This window comes from Berghia stephanieae, chromosome 15 (assembly GCF_034508935.2).
Source record: "Berghia stephanieae isolate SIO BIC M18660-M18661 chromosome 15, UCSD_Bste_1.3, whole genome shotgun sequence".
Classification (NCBI taxonomy): domain Eukaryota; kingdom Metazoa; phylum Mollusca; class Gastropoda; order Nudibranchia; family Aeolidiidae; genus Berghia; species Berghia stephanieae.
This window is the reverse complement of record NC_088374.1, coordinates 3,502,239-3,519,738: the sequence shown is the minus strand read 5'-3', so window position 1 is coordinate 3,519,738 and position 17,500 is coordinate 3,502,239. Positions and strand designations below refer to the sequence as shown.

Here is a 17,500-nt window from a genome sequence, read left to right as displayed (position 1 = left end):
TGAGCAAGACACATCGCCCTAGATCAATTTGAGGCGCTGCACTGCTGACGCCATGGTTATTCCAGTCTTCCCTTAGAATATACAATATATATATATATATATATATATATATATATATATATATATAATATATATATATATATATATACAAATTACGACATCTTGACTCCAGCTAGAGAGCTGCATAGACGTTTTTGATTCAATAAAATCTTGTTAAAAAAGGAGAGTTTGGTTGTTAGAAACTTTGTATTTAAGACTATGTAGCATATTTTGATTTTGCTGAGGGCAAATAACTGATTTGTAATGCTATTTATTTTAACCTTTTCAATTTTTCCCTAGGAAACTGCGATTTTTATTAAATTGAAAATTGTGACTCCTCGTCTCAAAACGGTATTATTATTGACATCCGGAAGTATAACGGCCCAACACACAAAACTGTGTGTATCCATGAACGTTCATAATAAGGTTGATACAGTTCAGTGAACATTACTCATAAACGCGGATGGCAAAAATCAATAACAATGACCTGAGTGACGTCATCTTCCAACTATCTATACATGTGTCTGTGTGTGTGTGTGTGTGTGTGTGTGTGTGTGTTGGAATGTGGTTGGGTGGAAGAAAAAAAAAGGGGGGGGGGTGTTTATACGTTTTATAGAGGAGAAGGAATATCATATTTTACTGTGCTAAATACCAACGTTTCATATCTTTGACCAGTTTGACTATAATTTGACTTTTTAGTATCTGGTCCATTTCGACATAATACCGTTTTGAGACGAGGGGTCACATATTTCAAGTTGTCAGTTGTACTTACCTCTGTTGTAGGAGGTTTCCACGAGAGGGGAGAATACTCCAGTGCCGTTGATATTGATGGCAGCCATTCTTAGTGTGTAGGCTGTGCTAGCCTGCATATCTGGTGGAGATTGATAGTAAGTGGTGGTGGTGGTGGTGGTGGCGGTGGTGGTGGTGGTGGTGGTGATGATGGTGGTTGTGATGATGATGATGATGATGATGATGACCATGATGATGATGATGATGATGATTATGACGAGGAGGAGGAGGAGAAAGACGACGAGAGGAGGAGGAGAAAGTGGACGAGAGGAGGAGGAGGACGACGTAAAGAGGAGGAGGGGGGGGGGGATCAGGATAAGGATGATGATAATGATAATGGTGATGACGTTGACGATGATGGTGACTACACTACCCTTCCTACTTCTATATCAAACAATTTACACTTACCCAAAAACGTGTATTCCCGTTTTGTTCCTTCCACAATAAAATTAGCTGCTCGTGGTCCATTTTTTCTCTTGAGTACAAGGCGGTAACCCGTGATCTTTCCGTTAGTTTTATCCTGGTCTGGCGGGGCCCACGTCGCGAGCAGGGTCTAGGACATAGATTTATATCAAAATGAGATGGTCAACGCTGTTAATGGCCAGGTCATTATTTATTACAGAAAATTGAGCGGAGCAGGAACTTGTGTTGATAATCACAAAATGAAGTGAGTACTGCTAGGCAATAATATTTGTGACCCCTCGTCTCAAAACGGTATTAAGTCGGGATGATTAAGATGCTGAAAATTGAATTTGTAGCCAGAAAATTAGACTTAAGTTGAGTTTGTTTGCTTTATAGAGGAGAAGGAATATCATATTTTACTGTGCTAAATACCAACGTTTCATATTTTTGACCAGTTTGACTATAATATGACTATTTAGCATCTGGTCCATCCCGACATAATACCGTTTTGAGAAGAGGGGTCACATATTACATTTTTTTCAGACAAAGACAACGCCGGGTGCTCCTTTTACAACGGAGTACAATGAGATAATGTGAGGGAAGAGTCTTTTCCAATTACTCAACTATACCCTGCTGGGGACTCGAACCCAGGACCTTCCAATCCGAAGTCGAATGCCTCACTACCAGACACCATCGCCGGTACTTACTTACTTACTTACTTACTTATCCGAACCAACGACCACCTGAGCTCTAGCCCTTCGGTCTTGTGCCATGACGTAGAAGTTAGACGTCTTTTGTAGTTGTTCCAGGTGACTATAAAGTGTGTTACTGATGCTTGGATTTGGTTGGATCTCAGGTCTTCAAGAGGTTGACATTCAAGCAAGTGGTGTGTTACTGTTTCATTGGGGTGCTGACATAGGGGGCAGGAAGGGGATGTGTCTTTTGTAATTTTGCTTAAATGGTTGTTGAGCGGTATGTGTTGTGTTCTTAGTTGAAAGATGATGCTTTGCTGGTGTCTTCTGAGCTTATTTAGGCAATCAGTCTTTACAGGAGTGGTCATAAGGGAAAACATACATCTACCCGTGGTGCTCATTGCCCAACTGTTCATACATTCTTCTCTCTTATTTGTTTTGATTATTTGTTTCGCTGTGTATAAGGATACTGGAATTGATCCATCGCCGGCACACAAGTAGATGATTATTTATTTGGCAGCCATTGCCTTGGTGTTTTGTTTGTTTTGTTTTTAAGGGTTTTACGGCCCTTGCAACACATTAAGGTCATATCAGCGCCAGTAAAAGGGAAGAAAATGGGATAGTAAAAAGTTTTAGAATTACAATTAAAGCATCCAAGAATAAGGCAGACAAAGGGGAACTGGTTCAAATAGGAAACAGGTGTAGATTCCAAGAGCACACTATCAGTGTACTTAGTTTGAGATCACCTAACAGGCTCATCCAGACACAAGAACATGTCCCTACCAAGAAGAATACACGCAAATGTTTACAAATCATATATAATTATAATACATAAACAAAACATAATAAAGCGCATAACATAGAGATGATTTACAAGGAAATAAACATCATCTCTCAAAACTAACTATACATTTGCCCGTTTCCCTCCCAGTCAGGGTATCCGGCCAGGGCCAGGACACAACCAAGTAGTCGCATTCCAAGACAAAGACAGAAAGCGTGTTGGAAAACAGACATAGGAGGATAGAAGACACAGTATGTACCTCCCTGCCCAATATGGGAGGTCAGGAACCCCACCCAGATATAGGAGGATAGAAGACACAGTATTTACCTCCCTGCCCACTATGGGAGGTCAGGAACCACAACCAGATGTAGAAGGATAGAAGACACAGTATGTACCTCCCTGTCCAATATGGAAGGTCAGGAACCCCACCCAGATATAGAAGGATAGAAGACACAGTATGTATCTCCCTGTCCAATATGGGAGGTCAGGAACCCCACCCAGATATAGAAGGATAGAAGACACAGTATGTACCTCCCTGACCACTATGGGAGGTCAGGAACTCCACCCAGATATAGGAGGATAGAAGACACAGTATATACCTCCCTGTCCAATATGGGAGGTCAGGAACCCCACCCAGATATAGAAGGATAGAAGACACAGTATGTACCTCCCTGTCCAATATGGTAGGTCAGGAACCCCACCCAGATATAGGAGGATATAAGACACAGTATGTACCTCCCTGTCCAATATGGGAGGTCAGGAACCCTCCCAATGGGACCAGTAACTCTGTGTGTTTCAGCCTTTTGAGCGTTTAAAAGAGATAAGTACCTGGCCTTTTCAGTCAGTGTCTTACCAAATACCGGGTTGTTTAACCCTTTCCGTACCAACCATAGGAAAATCGTCACATTCGTTACGATAAAACCAATAATTTCTCAGTCTGATTTCAATGTTACATCACAAAATTTAAATACTTATTTTGGTTATCGCTATAAAACCTTGAAACTATCTGTAGGGTTCAGTTTGCTTAATAATAATAATATGTTTAGATTGTAATTGTTGTTGCTTTCCCGTTTGAGTAAGAAAAATATATGTTTGTGTTGGGTGGATTGGGGAAAATTCTGAAAATGACTAGTGAGGAGAGAGTTAAATGTTGCTGCTCGAAGCTCGAAGAAATAAATAATAATGTGAAATTGAATGTAAGCTTCAATTTAATTACGAAAATTGATAAAATGGACGTTTCGGGTTTCGTCTTTATCAACATACTGGATGAATGAAGGAACGAAAAAAAAATATTGTAATATCGCCTAACAGGTGTCATGCCTCATTCATCTGTAGTGTTTCATTCGTCGTGTTTGTTGATAAAGGGGAACACGAAACGTCCATTTTATATGGGTTTTTTTTTGTAAAGAAACTGAAGCTTACATTCAATTTCACATTGTTATTTACCACAAAACCGCATAGATGCACGAAAGAACTAATGTTTTACGCGCGTCTCGGCAGAATTGTAGTATGGCACTGACTTTCGGATCGGAAGGTCATGGGTTCGAGCCTCGTTCGGCGCATATTTGAGTCCTTGGAAAAGTATCATTACTCATATTCTCTCCTCGTACTCATGAATAAAATGAGTACCTGGCCGTTCACAGTATTGTCTCTGTCGGAAAAAAAAATATTGTAATATCGCCCAAAAGGTGTCATGTCCCGTCCAACATGGTACATGTGACCCCTCGTCTCAAAACGGTATTAAGTCGAGATGATTAAGATGCTGAAAATTGAAATTGTAGCCAGAAATATCAGACTTAAGTTGAGTTTGTTTGCTTTATAGAGGAGAAGGAATATCATATTTTACTGTGCTAAATACCAACGTTTCATATTTTTGACCAGTTTGACTATAATTTGACTTTTTAGCATCTGGTCCATCCCGACATAATACCGTTTTGAGACGTTTGGTCACAAATGTTAGTGTTGATCAGGGACCCCTTGTAAAGCACGTTCATCGGACATTGCTCTATTAAAAAGCTCATAGTTTTGTGTCTGCTTTAGCTCAACCCACCCACCCTCACCCCTTTCCTACCACAGGAAATAATGTAAGATTTTATATACCGCAATATCTACTAAACTTAGTCAAAGCACTATAAGAGGGGTCCCTGGCCAACAGCTACCAGAAACATGAAGGAAGAGACTGTTAGGCGAAATTACACATATTTTCGACGGGAGGTAAATAATTTAACGGTCAGTACTCATTATATACTTGAGTACGGTGAGATAATGTGTTCCCATGACTCAATACAGAACGCATAAAGCGAGACTCGAACCCAGGATCTTCAGTTCCGATTTCGAGTGTAATACCACTAGACCGCCTAGGCTCATAAACCCGGCCCCTCCAAAAAAAAAATCAAGATAAATAATAAATAGATAAATAAACAATAATATAACAACTACAAACAAACACAAACAATCAAAGAACAACAACAACAATAACAACAAAAAGAAAACAAAATAACGAAAGTGTGTAATGGTGTGGTATGTGTAATGATGTGTTATGTGTAATGATGTGTTATGTGTAATGGTGTGTTATGTGTAATGATGCATTATGTGTAATGATGTGTTATGTGTAATGATGTATTATGTGTAATGGTGTGTTATGTGTAATGATGTATTATGTGTAATGATGTGTTATGTGTAATGATGTGTTATGTGTAATGATGTGTTATGTGTAATGGTGTGTTATGCGTACCGTGGAGTTGGCTGCAACAAGAGTGTGTAATGGTGTGTTATGTGTAAAGGTGTGTTATGTGTAATGATGTGTTATGTGTAATGATGTGTTATGTGTAATGATGTGTTATGCGTACCGTGGAGTTGGCTGCAACAAGAGTGTGTAATGGCGTGTTATGTGTAAAGGTTTGTTATGTATAATGGTGTGTTATGTGTAATGATGTGTTATGTGTAATGGCGTGTTATGTGTAATGATGTGTTATGTGTAATGGTGTGTTATGTGTAAAGGTGTGTTATGTGTAAAGGTGTGTTATGTGTAAAGGTGTGTTATGCGTACCGTGGAGTTGGCTGCAATGAGTCTCACAGTCTTCGGGGGTCCATCGGGTTTATCAGTCATGGTTGAGGCGAATATGATGACGGCTTCCCCAGGTCTGGCTCCGTCGTAAGGTATAAGTTCGAATCTAAAGGAGTGAATACAATGTGAATTAATAATAATAATAATAATAATAATAATAATAATAATAATAATAATAATAATAATAATATATATATATATATATATATACATATATAATATATATATATATATATATATATATATATATATATATATATATATATATATATATCTATATAAATATTATCAGAGAGCTACAAATCGTTAAAAAATGATAATTTATTTCCAGCTAAAATATCAAGTGTCGAAAGGGGGGTTAAAAATTTGAGCCTGTTCTTTTATATAGCGCAAAATCCATTGAAAACGCTCACATTCTCTCACCGTACTCAGGTGTAAAATGAGTACTTGGCCGTTAACAGCGTTGTCTCTGTCCTTTAATAAATGCAATATCGACTAACAGGTGTCATATCACGTTCTATATGTTACGTGTTTCTTTTGGTCAGGGATCCCTTGTAAAGCGCTTTGAGCACATTCAATGGATATTGCTCTTTATAGAAGCTCATTTTATTATTATTTATTTTAAAATTTAAAATGTTTATTTTTGCTCGGTTGTTTTGTTGTTTTTGGGGTTTTTTTTTTAGCGACAGAGACAACACTGCTATGGCCAGGTACTCCTTTTAACCTTGAGTGAGATGCGATAATGTGAGTAGAGAACATTTTCCAAGGATTCAGTTAAGCGCCGATTTGGAAATTCCAGATGATGCCAGATTTCACATTTATAACGATTTGCGACGTAATGTGGTCCAGTGGTATAATATTCGCTTTCGGATCGGAAGGTCCTGGGTTCGAGCTTCGCTCGGCGCATGGTTGAGTCCTTGGAAAAAGCTCTTTACTCACATTTTTTCATAGTACTCAGGTGTAAAATGAGTAGCTGAACGTAAACAGAGTTGTCTCTGTCAGAAAAAAAATGTAATATCGCCTAAAAGGCCTCATGTCTCGTCCTAAATGTTAAGAGTTGCGTTTGGCCAGGGACCCCTTGTAAAATCCATTTTGCACGTTTAGTGGATATTGTGCTATATAAAAGTTCAAAATTATTGTTTTTTATCTCCTAAAAATACGATTTTTTAAATAAGCAGGTCTACAGAATTGAAGTAATAAAATAATAAACAATAAACAATAAATGATAAGAAAATAATAATAAAGAATAGATGGCAAACTATTGTAAATAGTAAACAATACATGGTGAATAATAAAACAATAAATGGTGAATAATAAAACAATAAATGATAAATAATAAACAATATATGATAAATGATAAAACAATAAATGATAAATAATTAAAAAAATGATAAATAATAGACAATAAATGATAAAAAATGACCAATAAATGATAAATAATAACCAATAAATAAAAACAATAAACAATAAATGATAAATACTAAATTAATTAAGTTCTTGTTCTTCATCAGTACGGGGACTTTTTCCTCTAGGGTATATTCCAAGTTAAAAATGAAATAACCCAGGCGTCGGCCGCAGTGCAGTCGGCAAAGTGAGAAAAGCTACGTGATTTACTCAAGGCCACAGAACGAGGCGGGTAGTCAAACTCGTTACCTTTCGGGTACGAACGAAGGACCTTACCGCTGAGCCACCATGATCCAACCCGAGACTAATAATACAAATTCATTTAGATTTGAGCTACCTAATTTTTAGGACACCTAAATGGACATAACTGCATTGAACATCTTGCTCTCACATGAACGATAGAAGGTAACAAAGTTTAAAGGTAGACCCCCCAAAAAATACATATTTGAATAGTTTGAACAGCTGGGTGACAAAGGAAGAGAAGAGTAGTAATATTCGTTTTCTGAGGTTATCTGGACAGAGAGATGAATGGCGTACCATGATCACCGATGTCTGGCACAGACTTGGTACTTGAAAAGAGAGAGAGAGAGAGAGAGAGAGAGAGAGAGAGAGAGAGAGAGAGAGAGAGAGAGAGAGAAATAGAAAGAGAGAGAGAGGTAGAAAGTGAGAGATATATAGATAAAGAGAGAGATATATATAGAGAGAGAGAAGGAGAAAGAGAGAAAGAGAGAGGAGAGAGATAGTGAGTGAGAGAGAGAGAGATGGAAAGAGAGAGGGGTAGAAATAGAGAGAGAGATAGATAGATAGAGCGAGAGTGAGAGATAGAGAGAGAGAAAGAGAGAGAGAGAGAGAGAGAGAGAGAGAGAGAAAGAGAGGGATACCTGTATGTCCTGTGTTTTCTCAGACTTCCGGCCACGTAATTGGTCAGTTTGCCGGACACCCAAGCTGACTGTTTGCCTTTCCGGCCTGGTCTCCAGTATCTGTTGGTGGTCAGTGGTGATGATGATGATGATGATGATGATGATGATGATGATGATGATGATGATGATGATGATGATGATGATGATGATGGTAATGATGATGATGATGGTGATGGTGATGATGATGATGATGATGATGATGATGATGATGATGATGATGATGATGATGGATGATGATGATGTGATGGTGATGATATGATGATGATGTGTGATGATGATGATGATGATGATTATGATGATGATGATGATATGATGATGGTGATGATGATGATGATGTGATGATGATGATGATGATGAAGATGATGATGATGATGATGATGATGATGATGATGATGATGAGATGATGGATGATGATGATGATGAGATGATGATGAATGAGATGATGATGATGATGATGATGATGAATGATGATGATGAGATGATACGATGATGATGATGATGATGATGATGATGACGACGATGACGATAAAAATATTATATTAAACTTGCACAGAATTATTATATTATTGACGACGATTTAGATTATTTCGAGAGAAGAACCCTTTACGCTCGTAAAGCGAATGGTGCCCGCCAACAGCCAAATTCATACCGCTGTGTTATGGAAAAAAACTCCACAGATTTAGAAATTTGGCCAGAAAACTCGAACTTCAATTATCGATCGATTTAAATTACCCTCGTCTTAGCAAAATCTTTCAAACCTGGGACTTAACCAAGTCTCAAGTTTGAAATGTTTTCCTAAGACGAGGGTCATTTAAATCGATCGCTATTTGAAGGACGAGTTTTCTGGCCAAATTTTCTAAATATGAGTTTTTACAGAGCAGGGCAGAGTAGCAATTGTACCAATTGTAGACTGAAAAAAAAAACGAAGGTTATTCTTAGAAATAATTATAATTATAAATGTTATGGCGGCCGTTCCTTTACCCACACTGGACCCCTGTATGGAGTGACCTGCCAGAAAGGTTAACTCACTCAACCCTAACATGCGGCTATGTGGTCTAGTGGTATGACACTCGCTTTCGGATCGGAAGGTCCTGGGTTCAAGCTTCGCGCTCGGCGCATAGTTGAGTCCTTGGAAAAAGCTCTTTACTCACATTCTCTCACCGTACTCAGGTGTAAAATGAGTACCTGGTCGTTAACACCGCTGTTTTGTCCGAAAAATTGTAATGTCGCCTAACAGGCGTCATGTCCTGCAGTACATGTTAAATGGTGCTGTTGACCCCGGACCCCTTTGAGCACATTTAGTGGATATTGCGCTATATAAATCTCTTTTTTTTTTAACACCGACTATATCCGTAGAATAGCCGGGGTTACTTTTACCCCATGCCTATTTATTACATTTTTCTGAGACAAATTATAGACGTAGTATCAAAGTTAATGTTTTTCGTTTGTTGCATGTTAATGATAGTTGAATATAACGATCTATGTACCTTTATGTTCAATTTTAATACATTTTTTTTCCAATTGTGATCCTTCACCTCAAATCGGTACTAAGTCGAGATGGTTAAGATGTTGAAAATTGAATCTATAGCCAGAAATATCAGACTTGAGTTGAGTTTGTATGTTTTATTGAGGAGAATGGATACCACATTTTAGGGTGCTAATGCTACAATTTATATTTTTGTCCAGTTTAACATTAATTTCGGATTTTAAGCATCTGGTTCGTTCCGACATAATACCGTTTTGAGACGATGGGTCACAATTTTGAAAAGTTGCGAAAATCTCTAGGACTGAGTGAGCTAAGAGAACAAAACTATTGCTAATGTTTTGTTGTTGTTTTTTTTTTTTTTGTTTGTTTTTGAGCTTTTATATAGCGCAATATCCAATAAACGTGCTCAAAGCGCTTTACAAGGGGTCCCTGGCCAACAGCAACACATAACGTGTAGGACGAGACATGACGCCTGTCAGGCAATATTACACTTTTTTGGGACAGAGACAACGCTGTTAACGGCCAGGTACTCATTTTACACCTGAGTACGGTGAGAGAATGTGAGTAAAGAGCCTTCTCCAAGGACTCAACTATGCGCCGAGCGGGGCTCGAACCCAGGACCGTCCGATCCGTAAGCGAGTGTCATACCACTAGACCACATAGCCGCACAAAATATAAAATCAATGTTAAAGCAGTGCCTTTTTACTGTTACATTTTCATGATATTGACACGATATTCCATTCACTACAGCTATTGATGATTTATTGTTGTATAAATTAATAGATTATATTTATGTGAAAGATTTGTATAGTTATTTGTAACGTGCAGAATGATGAAAATCCCAGATATTATTATTATTATTATTATTATTATTATTATTATTATTATTATTATTATTATTATATTATTATTGTCATTATTATTATTATTATTATTATTATTATTATTATTATTATTATTATTATTATTATATTATTATTATTATTATTATTATTATTATTATTATTATTATTATTATTTATTATTATTTATATTTTTATTATTATTATTATTATTATTATTATTATTATTATTATTATTATTATATTATTATTATTATTATTATTAATATTATTATTATTATTATTATTATTATTATTATTATTATTATATTATTATTATTATTATTATTATTATTATTATTATTATTATTATTATTATCATTATCATCCTCATCATCATCGTCATTATCATCATCAAAAAATAGAATGTTTGACACACCCTCACACGTGCTCGGACAAACATAGTTGGTTTTTTTATAAATAGTAACGTGAATGAAATCGACCTCTCTCTGATCATGTTATTGTTTGTATAGATAGTATGCGCTTGGCTAAGAAGCTCACAACATTGCCATCCGGAAGTATAACGGACCAACACACAAAACTGTGTGTATCCATGAACGTTTATAGTCAGGTTAATACAGTTCAGTGAGCATTACACATAAACGCGGATGGCAAAAAAAAAACAATAACAAAGACCTGAGTGACGTCATCTTCGAACCATCTATACCGCCAGGTGGGAGATTAGTTATCACATGGTTATCTCCATCAGATTATGAACGTTGAGATGTTTACGTTGTTTTCTATTTTGGTTCTATTGATCGAGCGGTAGAGCAGTGAGTAATTTATTTAGACGCATGTCATCGATAGTAAATCACGTGTTGATAGCTGTGCGTTTACATACGACTGCCATTGTTAAAACTAAGTTTAGCTTTTATATATCGCAATATCCACTAAATGTGCTCAAAGCGTTTTACAAGTGGTACCTAGCTAACAGCAACACTTAACATGTAGAACGAGGCATGACGCCTGTTAGGCGATATAACAATTTATAATGACAGAGACAACGCTGTTATCGGCTAGCTACTCATATTTAATTTTACATCTCTCTCTCTCTCTCTCTCTCTCTCTCTCTCTATCTCTCTCTCTCTCTCTTTATCTCTCCCTCTCTTCAAGTACCTGAGTACGATGACAGAATGTGAGTAAAGAGCCTTTTCCAAGGGCTCAATTGTGCGCCGAGCGAGGCTAGAACCCAGGACCTTATGACCATTGTCCGAGGGGCGTGGTTATATTGATGTCTATTGAACAGGCGCGGTGTCAATTATTTACATTATTTACAGTACAGCATGGAGTTTAACTCACTCAATCCTATAGATTTTTGTTACTTTTCCAAATAGGAAAAAAAAGTATTAAAAATGAGCATGTAGGTCCATAGATAGTTTTATACAACTATCATTAACATGTAAAAACTAAAAACATTAGCTTTGATACTACGCCTATAATTAAACATTTAAAAAAAAAACAACAAAACTATGCCTTTTCCACCACGACATCATAAGACATCGTCGCCTAGGCATTCCACGAATGAATATAGATAACTCATCAAACAAGATGTCTGATGTCAACAGGAATCACCCATGTTGTCACAGTGAGCAAATTGGAGTCAATAATCTTGCTCAAGGAAAAAAACACGAAAGTGCCTGATGCGGGTCTCGAACCCGAGTCTTCCGGGTCACAGTGCAATGCCTTAACCACTCGGCCACTTCGCCCCCCCCCCCGCCCCGCGCCTATAATTCGTCTCATAAAAGTAACCCGGGTAAACTACGGATATAGTTAGTGTTAGGGTTGAAAGAGTTAATATATATATATATATATATATATATATATATATATGTATGTGTATGTGTGTGTGTGTGTGTGTGTGTGTGGTGTGTGTGTGTGTATGTGTATGTATGTATGAGAGCTAACGCTTGAGACAATATTTTAGAAGATCATAATTATACTTGAAATGTTTATAAATAGCTCCTTTTATCAAAAAGTTGAGCACTATTATTTCATGATCTTTGATTTTTATAATATATAATATATATATTTACGAAATTAACCTCCACAGCAAAAGACCGTGAACAGTGGAAGGAAATGACACAGATGGTAAGAGAGGCAGCCGAGGCGTCCCGATCGGATGATTAGGAAGCGAAAGGCCTTAAGTCACAGTCACACACACACACCGACACACACACACACACACATATATATATATATATATATATATATATATATATATATATATATATATATATATATATTTATACTACGTCAGCGCTGTCCTTACCTTATATGGTATCTTGTCACCTGACCTCGGATGGGAGCTCTCCATTGGACGTGAATTTTGGTGGATGACAGGGGGAGGGCTTTCGCGTCTTGCACCATGCTAGGAGGCGGGGCTTAAACATGGTTGGAATTTTTTTAAAAAGATGGTAACGATAAATTATGTGTCCATGTGCATAAATACAATAAATAATTGTTTAAAAATCATTTTTAAATTATTATTTTTTAAAATGAAAATAAAAATAAGAAAAAAAATATAATGAAATAAAATTCCTTTCATTCATCCCCAACGGAAAATGTGTCTCTAGGTTGTTATTCCAAGGGAAGAAGGCTGAAGCCGCAGCGCAGCGCCGCAAAGTGAGCTAAGGTGAGGTAGTCGAAATCGGTACCTTTTGGGTACGAAGGAAAAACCTTACCGCTGAGACACGAGGCTCCCCCCCCCCCACCCCTTTAATAATAAGCTTAATCTCTATTGTTTATTTGTCATGTAATATTTTTAAAGGGTTTAGGGCGCTTGCAAAAATGTAATCTTTATATATAGCGCAATAATCACTAAACGTGCTCAAAACGCTTTACAAAGGGTCCCTGACAATCAGCAACACAAATATAAGACGAAGAAGCGATATTACATTTTTTTTTGCGACATAGACAACACTATTAACGGCCAGGTTATCTCTGTCATAGTGATGAGGCCCAAAAATTAGAAGTTTATCCCGGTTTCTGTAGCTTGAAATGGAAAATAGCAATTGTTTGCTACCATTTGGATAGGTCTTTAGTCTAGCGCAAAGTACTTTTCGCCAGTTCTAACAGTCCCAGCCACCCAATCACTGCTAGTTGGACAGGGAGATCGGAAGAAAGTATCCCACCTTTACCCATGATCGAACAAAGTCTCTATCCAACGGGTAACAAGCAATTGGATTCAGTAGTCTGATATCACGCCGCCCGGCAACGGCGGCCATCTTGGTTCTAAACAAAGAAAATCATTACTTTTTATTCTTCATGCTGGCTAGAGCTTTTCATATGCCTTGTGATCAGAATGTGTAAAAGTCAAACATGATCAAATTTATGGGGTTTTTTTCCCTCTCGATACGCTTTTATGCTCGCCGGAGAAATATTTCATACGGGCGTCCGCCATTGTTACGATAGTTTAGAGCCAGTGTTACTAAGTTACCATACGTCATTAGGAAGGAAGTGACGTTACGACTGTTGAAGGGTATTGCTATTGTCCATTTCACGCTTTAGAAACCGGGGTCAAAGGCCAGCTCGATAGGTCTCAAGGCTCCGAAGGATTTCCGATTTTTTTTTTCTCTTTTCGTAATAGGCCTAATAGGGAATAAGATCAGCGGAAGAGTAGCGTCCCTTGATTGGACGTCACCGGCGGAAAAGTTATTAGAGAGAGAACGTCATGTTGGTTGTGCGGCACGAGACACTTCACCGAAAGCGAGGACGAGAGAGACGCATGCGCAAAACCATTTTGACGTTCTTTCTGTAACGTGACGTCCAATCAAGGGACGCTACTCCTCCGCTAATCTCATTCCATATAAATGCAAACTCCTTATGTATGTTTATGTCAATTTTTTTTTAAATTTAATGTTTGTTTTTAAGTGTAGGACATTTAGGGCATTTCAGCACCAGTAAAAAGGAAGAAAATGGGAAAGACGATAAAACAACAAAACCCCTTACAACTCAAAGCAGAGTGGGAAACGTAAGACAAAGGGGAATCGATTCAAAAAGGGAACAGATTCAGATGTAGATTCCAAGATCACACAATCAATGTACATAGTTTGAGATCACCAAATGTGACCCCTCGTCTCAAAGCGGTATTAAGTCAGGATGATTAAGATTTTGAAAATTGAATTTGTAGCCAGAAATATCAGACTTAAGTTGAGTTTATAAACTTTATAGAGGAGAAGGAATATCATATTTTACTGTGCTAAATACCAACGTTTCATATTTTTGACCAGTTTAATTATAATTTGACTTTTTAGTATCTGGTCCATCCGAACATAAAACCGTTTTGAGACGATGGGTCACAAATTGTCTCATCCAGACTTAGAGGAATACACTCCAATGTTCACAAACCATTTTAAATCCAAATCTAAATTCATTAAATTCCCTTTATTCATCTCATTGGGGAAATATTTCTCTTGGGTCTATTTCCAAGGGAAGACTGGAATAACCCAGGCGTCAGCCGCAATGCAGAACAGAAAGTTGAGCTAGGGCAGAAGGTTCTATTTTTTTTTTTTTAGAAGGTTCTTATGGTGGTCACACTATACTATGTTATGACGATCAACCCAGTAAGTCGGCAAATTCCGTACCGCACTCGTGCACCGTCGCAAACCTACCCGGAAGCTACGTCACAACACAACGTTTGACTAGATGCTCTGCAGTTTCGAGCCTTGTGGTAGCGAGTACATGTTGGACAGGTGGAAAGTACCGACTGATGATACATTTTTGCCGTTAGGCAGGTTCTCGACTGAAGCCGATTCTTTGCCTCCCAGTGCCTGCTCTTGCTGAAGTCAATTGCTCAAGGTCACACAGCGCAGCGGCGGGTGTTCGAACTCGGTACCTTTCGCGTACGAAACAAAGACAGTTCCCCTGAGGCACGCTGCTTCTAAACAAAAATTGTGACCCATCGTCTCAAAACGGTATTATGTCGGGATGGACCAGATAATAAAAAGTCAAATTATAGTTAAACTTGTCAAAAATATGATGGTATTTAGCACAGTAAGATATGATATCCCTTTTCCTCTATAAAACAAACTCAACATAAGTCTGATATTTCTAGCTACAAATTCCATTTTCGACATCTTAATCATCATCCCGACTTGATACCGTTTTGAGACGAGGGGACACAATTGTACCAATGGATAATACAGAGATGATTATCTAAAAAAAACATGACACTATTATTTAACTGTTTCCCTCTCAGCCAATGACTCCGACAAAGGCCAGGACAAAACCAACGAATACCATACAAAGACAAAGATAGAGCGAAACTAAAAAAAACCCAGATATATAGGTGGATAGAAGACACAGGAAGTGGCCTCTTTCCCATCATGGGAGGTCATTGAACCCCCATCCAGTAAGGCAAATTGAGAAAAGCTTACATTTAGTAGTCGGGTAGATGTAGACGGGGTCGCTGTTGCCGAAAGCGTTGAAAGCTTGAAGGGTCACCACGTACACTGTAGACGGTTCTGAAAGATCGTGAGAGTATCGTTAATGGGTAAACTTTGCTTAAATGGGAAACTTTGCTTAAATGGGAAACTTTGCTTAAATGGAAAACTTTGCTTAAATGGGAAACTTTGCCTACCTGAATAACATAAGGCTGTCGTTAATGTGGAAACTTTGCTTAAATGGGAAAATTTGCCTACCTGAATAACATAAGGCTGTCGTTAATGGGAAGGCTTTGCTTAAATGGGAAACTTTGTCTAGTACTACTACTAACTACTACTACTATTACTACTACTACTACTACTACTACTACTACTACTACTACTACTACTACTACTACTACTACTACTACTACTACTACTACTACTACTACTACTACTACTACTACTACTACTCACTACTACTAACTACTACTACTACTCCTCCTCCTACTACTACTAACTACTACTACTACTAATACTACTACTACTACTACTACTACTACTACTACTACTACTACTACTACTACTACTACTACTACCACTACTACTACTACTACTACTACAAGTACTATCACTTACCCAGGTTTCTCATCACATACGTGTTTCTATTTGGAGGTAACCTAACCTCTGTCAGATTATCCGTATGGTGGAGTTGATGAAACGAAAAATAATATCCCTGAAATAACAAACAAATATAAAATTTACTCACCATAACCACAATATTACCGTCATCTGATACAAAAAATAAGATGTAAAAAAAATTTGGTCGGGGAACTCGTCCTTCAAATATCGGCGATAAAAATGGCCCTCATCTTGACAAACACCCTCAAACCTGGGACTTTTTTAAGGTTTGGGAATTTTTTCATTGTTTATGTTTGTTGTTTTTTTTTTTTAATTTATTTATTTATTTATTTATTTATTTTTTTTTTTTTTTGGGGGGGGGGGGCTTTTATGATGTTTTGAAAACCCAAGATGAAGGCTTAAACGATTGATATGTGAAGGACGAGTTTTCTGTCCAAAATATAAAAAGCGTTTGGTTTTGTTTTTATTTCAGAGTGCGTCATAGAACCAACATGTACATATATACAGGTTTGACATCCGAACCCCAGCGTATGGACCTAGTTTAGCATTGTTGTAAAGAGTAATATCTTGCGTCATTAAAAAAAAAAGATGTCATGTCCATTACAACAATGAGCCCATAATGAATTGGCTTATCAGACCTGCACATAAGTACACGTCGCATACATCTAATAGCTGGGTGACATTTTCTAAGAAAACAACGTTGTTCGTTTATCCTGGAATGTAACAAAGTTTCAAAGTTTATTCAATCTTAAGCGTTCGCCAATAAATCAACAATTTGATGACAGCAACAAAAATGGTAAATGGAACCAAAAAATAAACTGATACACCACACAAAATACAACAATCGTAATACCAATACTACAATATAAATAATAATAATAATAAAATAATAATAAAATAATAAAAAGATAAAATAAAGAAGAAGAAGAAGAAGAAGAAGAAGAAGAAGAAGAAGAAGAAGAAGAAGAAGAAGAAGAAGAAGAAGAAGAAGAAGAAGAAGAAGAAGAAGAAGAAGAAGAAGAAGAAGAAGAAGAAGA

At 37.2% G+C, this 17,500-nt stretch overlaps 1 protein-coding gene across 17 annotated transcripts in view; it reads right to left on the bottom strand.

Moving 5' to 3' along the window:
- LOC144960650 (fibronectin-like) overlaps nucleotides 1–17,500 on the bottom strand; it is a 96,811-nt gene that overhangs the window by 19,313 nt on the left and 59,998 nt on the right. For all 17 annotated transcript variants that reach the window (XM_078893903.1, XM_078893912.1, XM_078893914.1 and 14 more), the window contains 7 exons: nucleotides 16,461–16,557; nucleotides 15,837–15,923; nucleotides 12,731–12,842; nucleotides 8,056–8,154; nucleotides 5,753–5,876; nucleotides 1,237–1,381; nucleotides 812–910 (listed from right to left, as the gene is read on the bottom strand). In XM_078893903.1, the coding sequence (XP_078750029.1) occupies nucleotides 812–910; nucleotides 1,237–1,381; nucleotides 5,753–5,876; nucleotides 8,056–8,154; nucleotides 12,731–12,842; nucleotides 15,837–15,923; nucleotides 16,461–16,557 (763 nt within the window). The remainder of the gene's footprint in view (nucleotides 1–811; nucleotides 911–1,236; nucleotides 1,382–5,752; nucleotides 5,877–8,055; nucleotides 8,155–12,730; nucleotides 12,843–15,836; nucleotides 15,924–16,460; nucleotides 16,558–17,500) is intronic.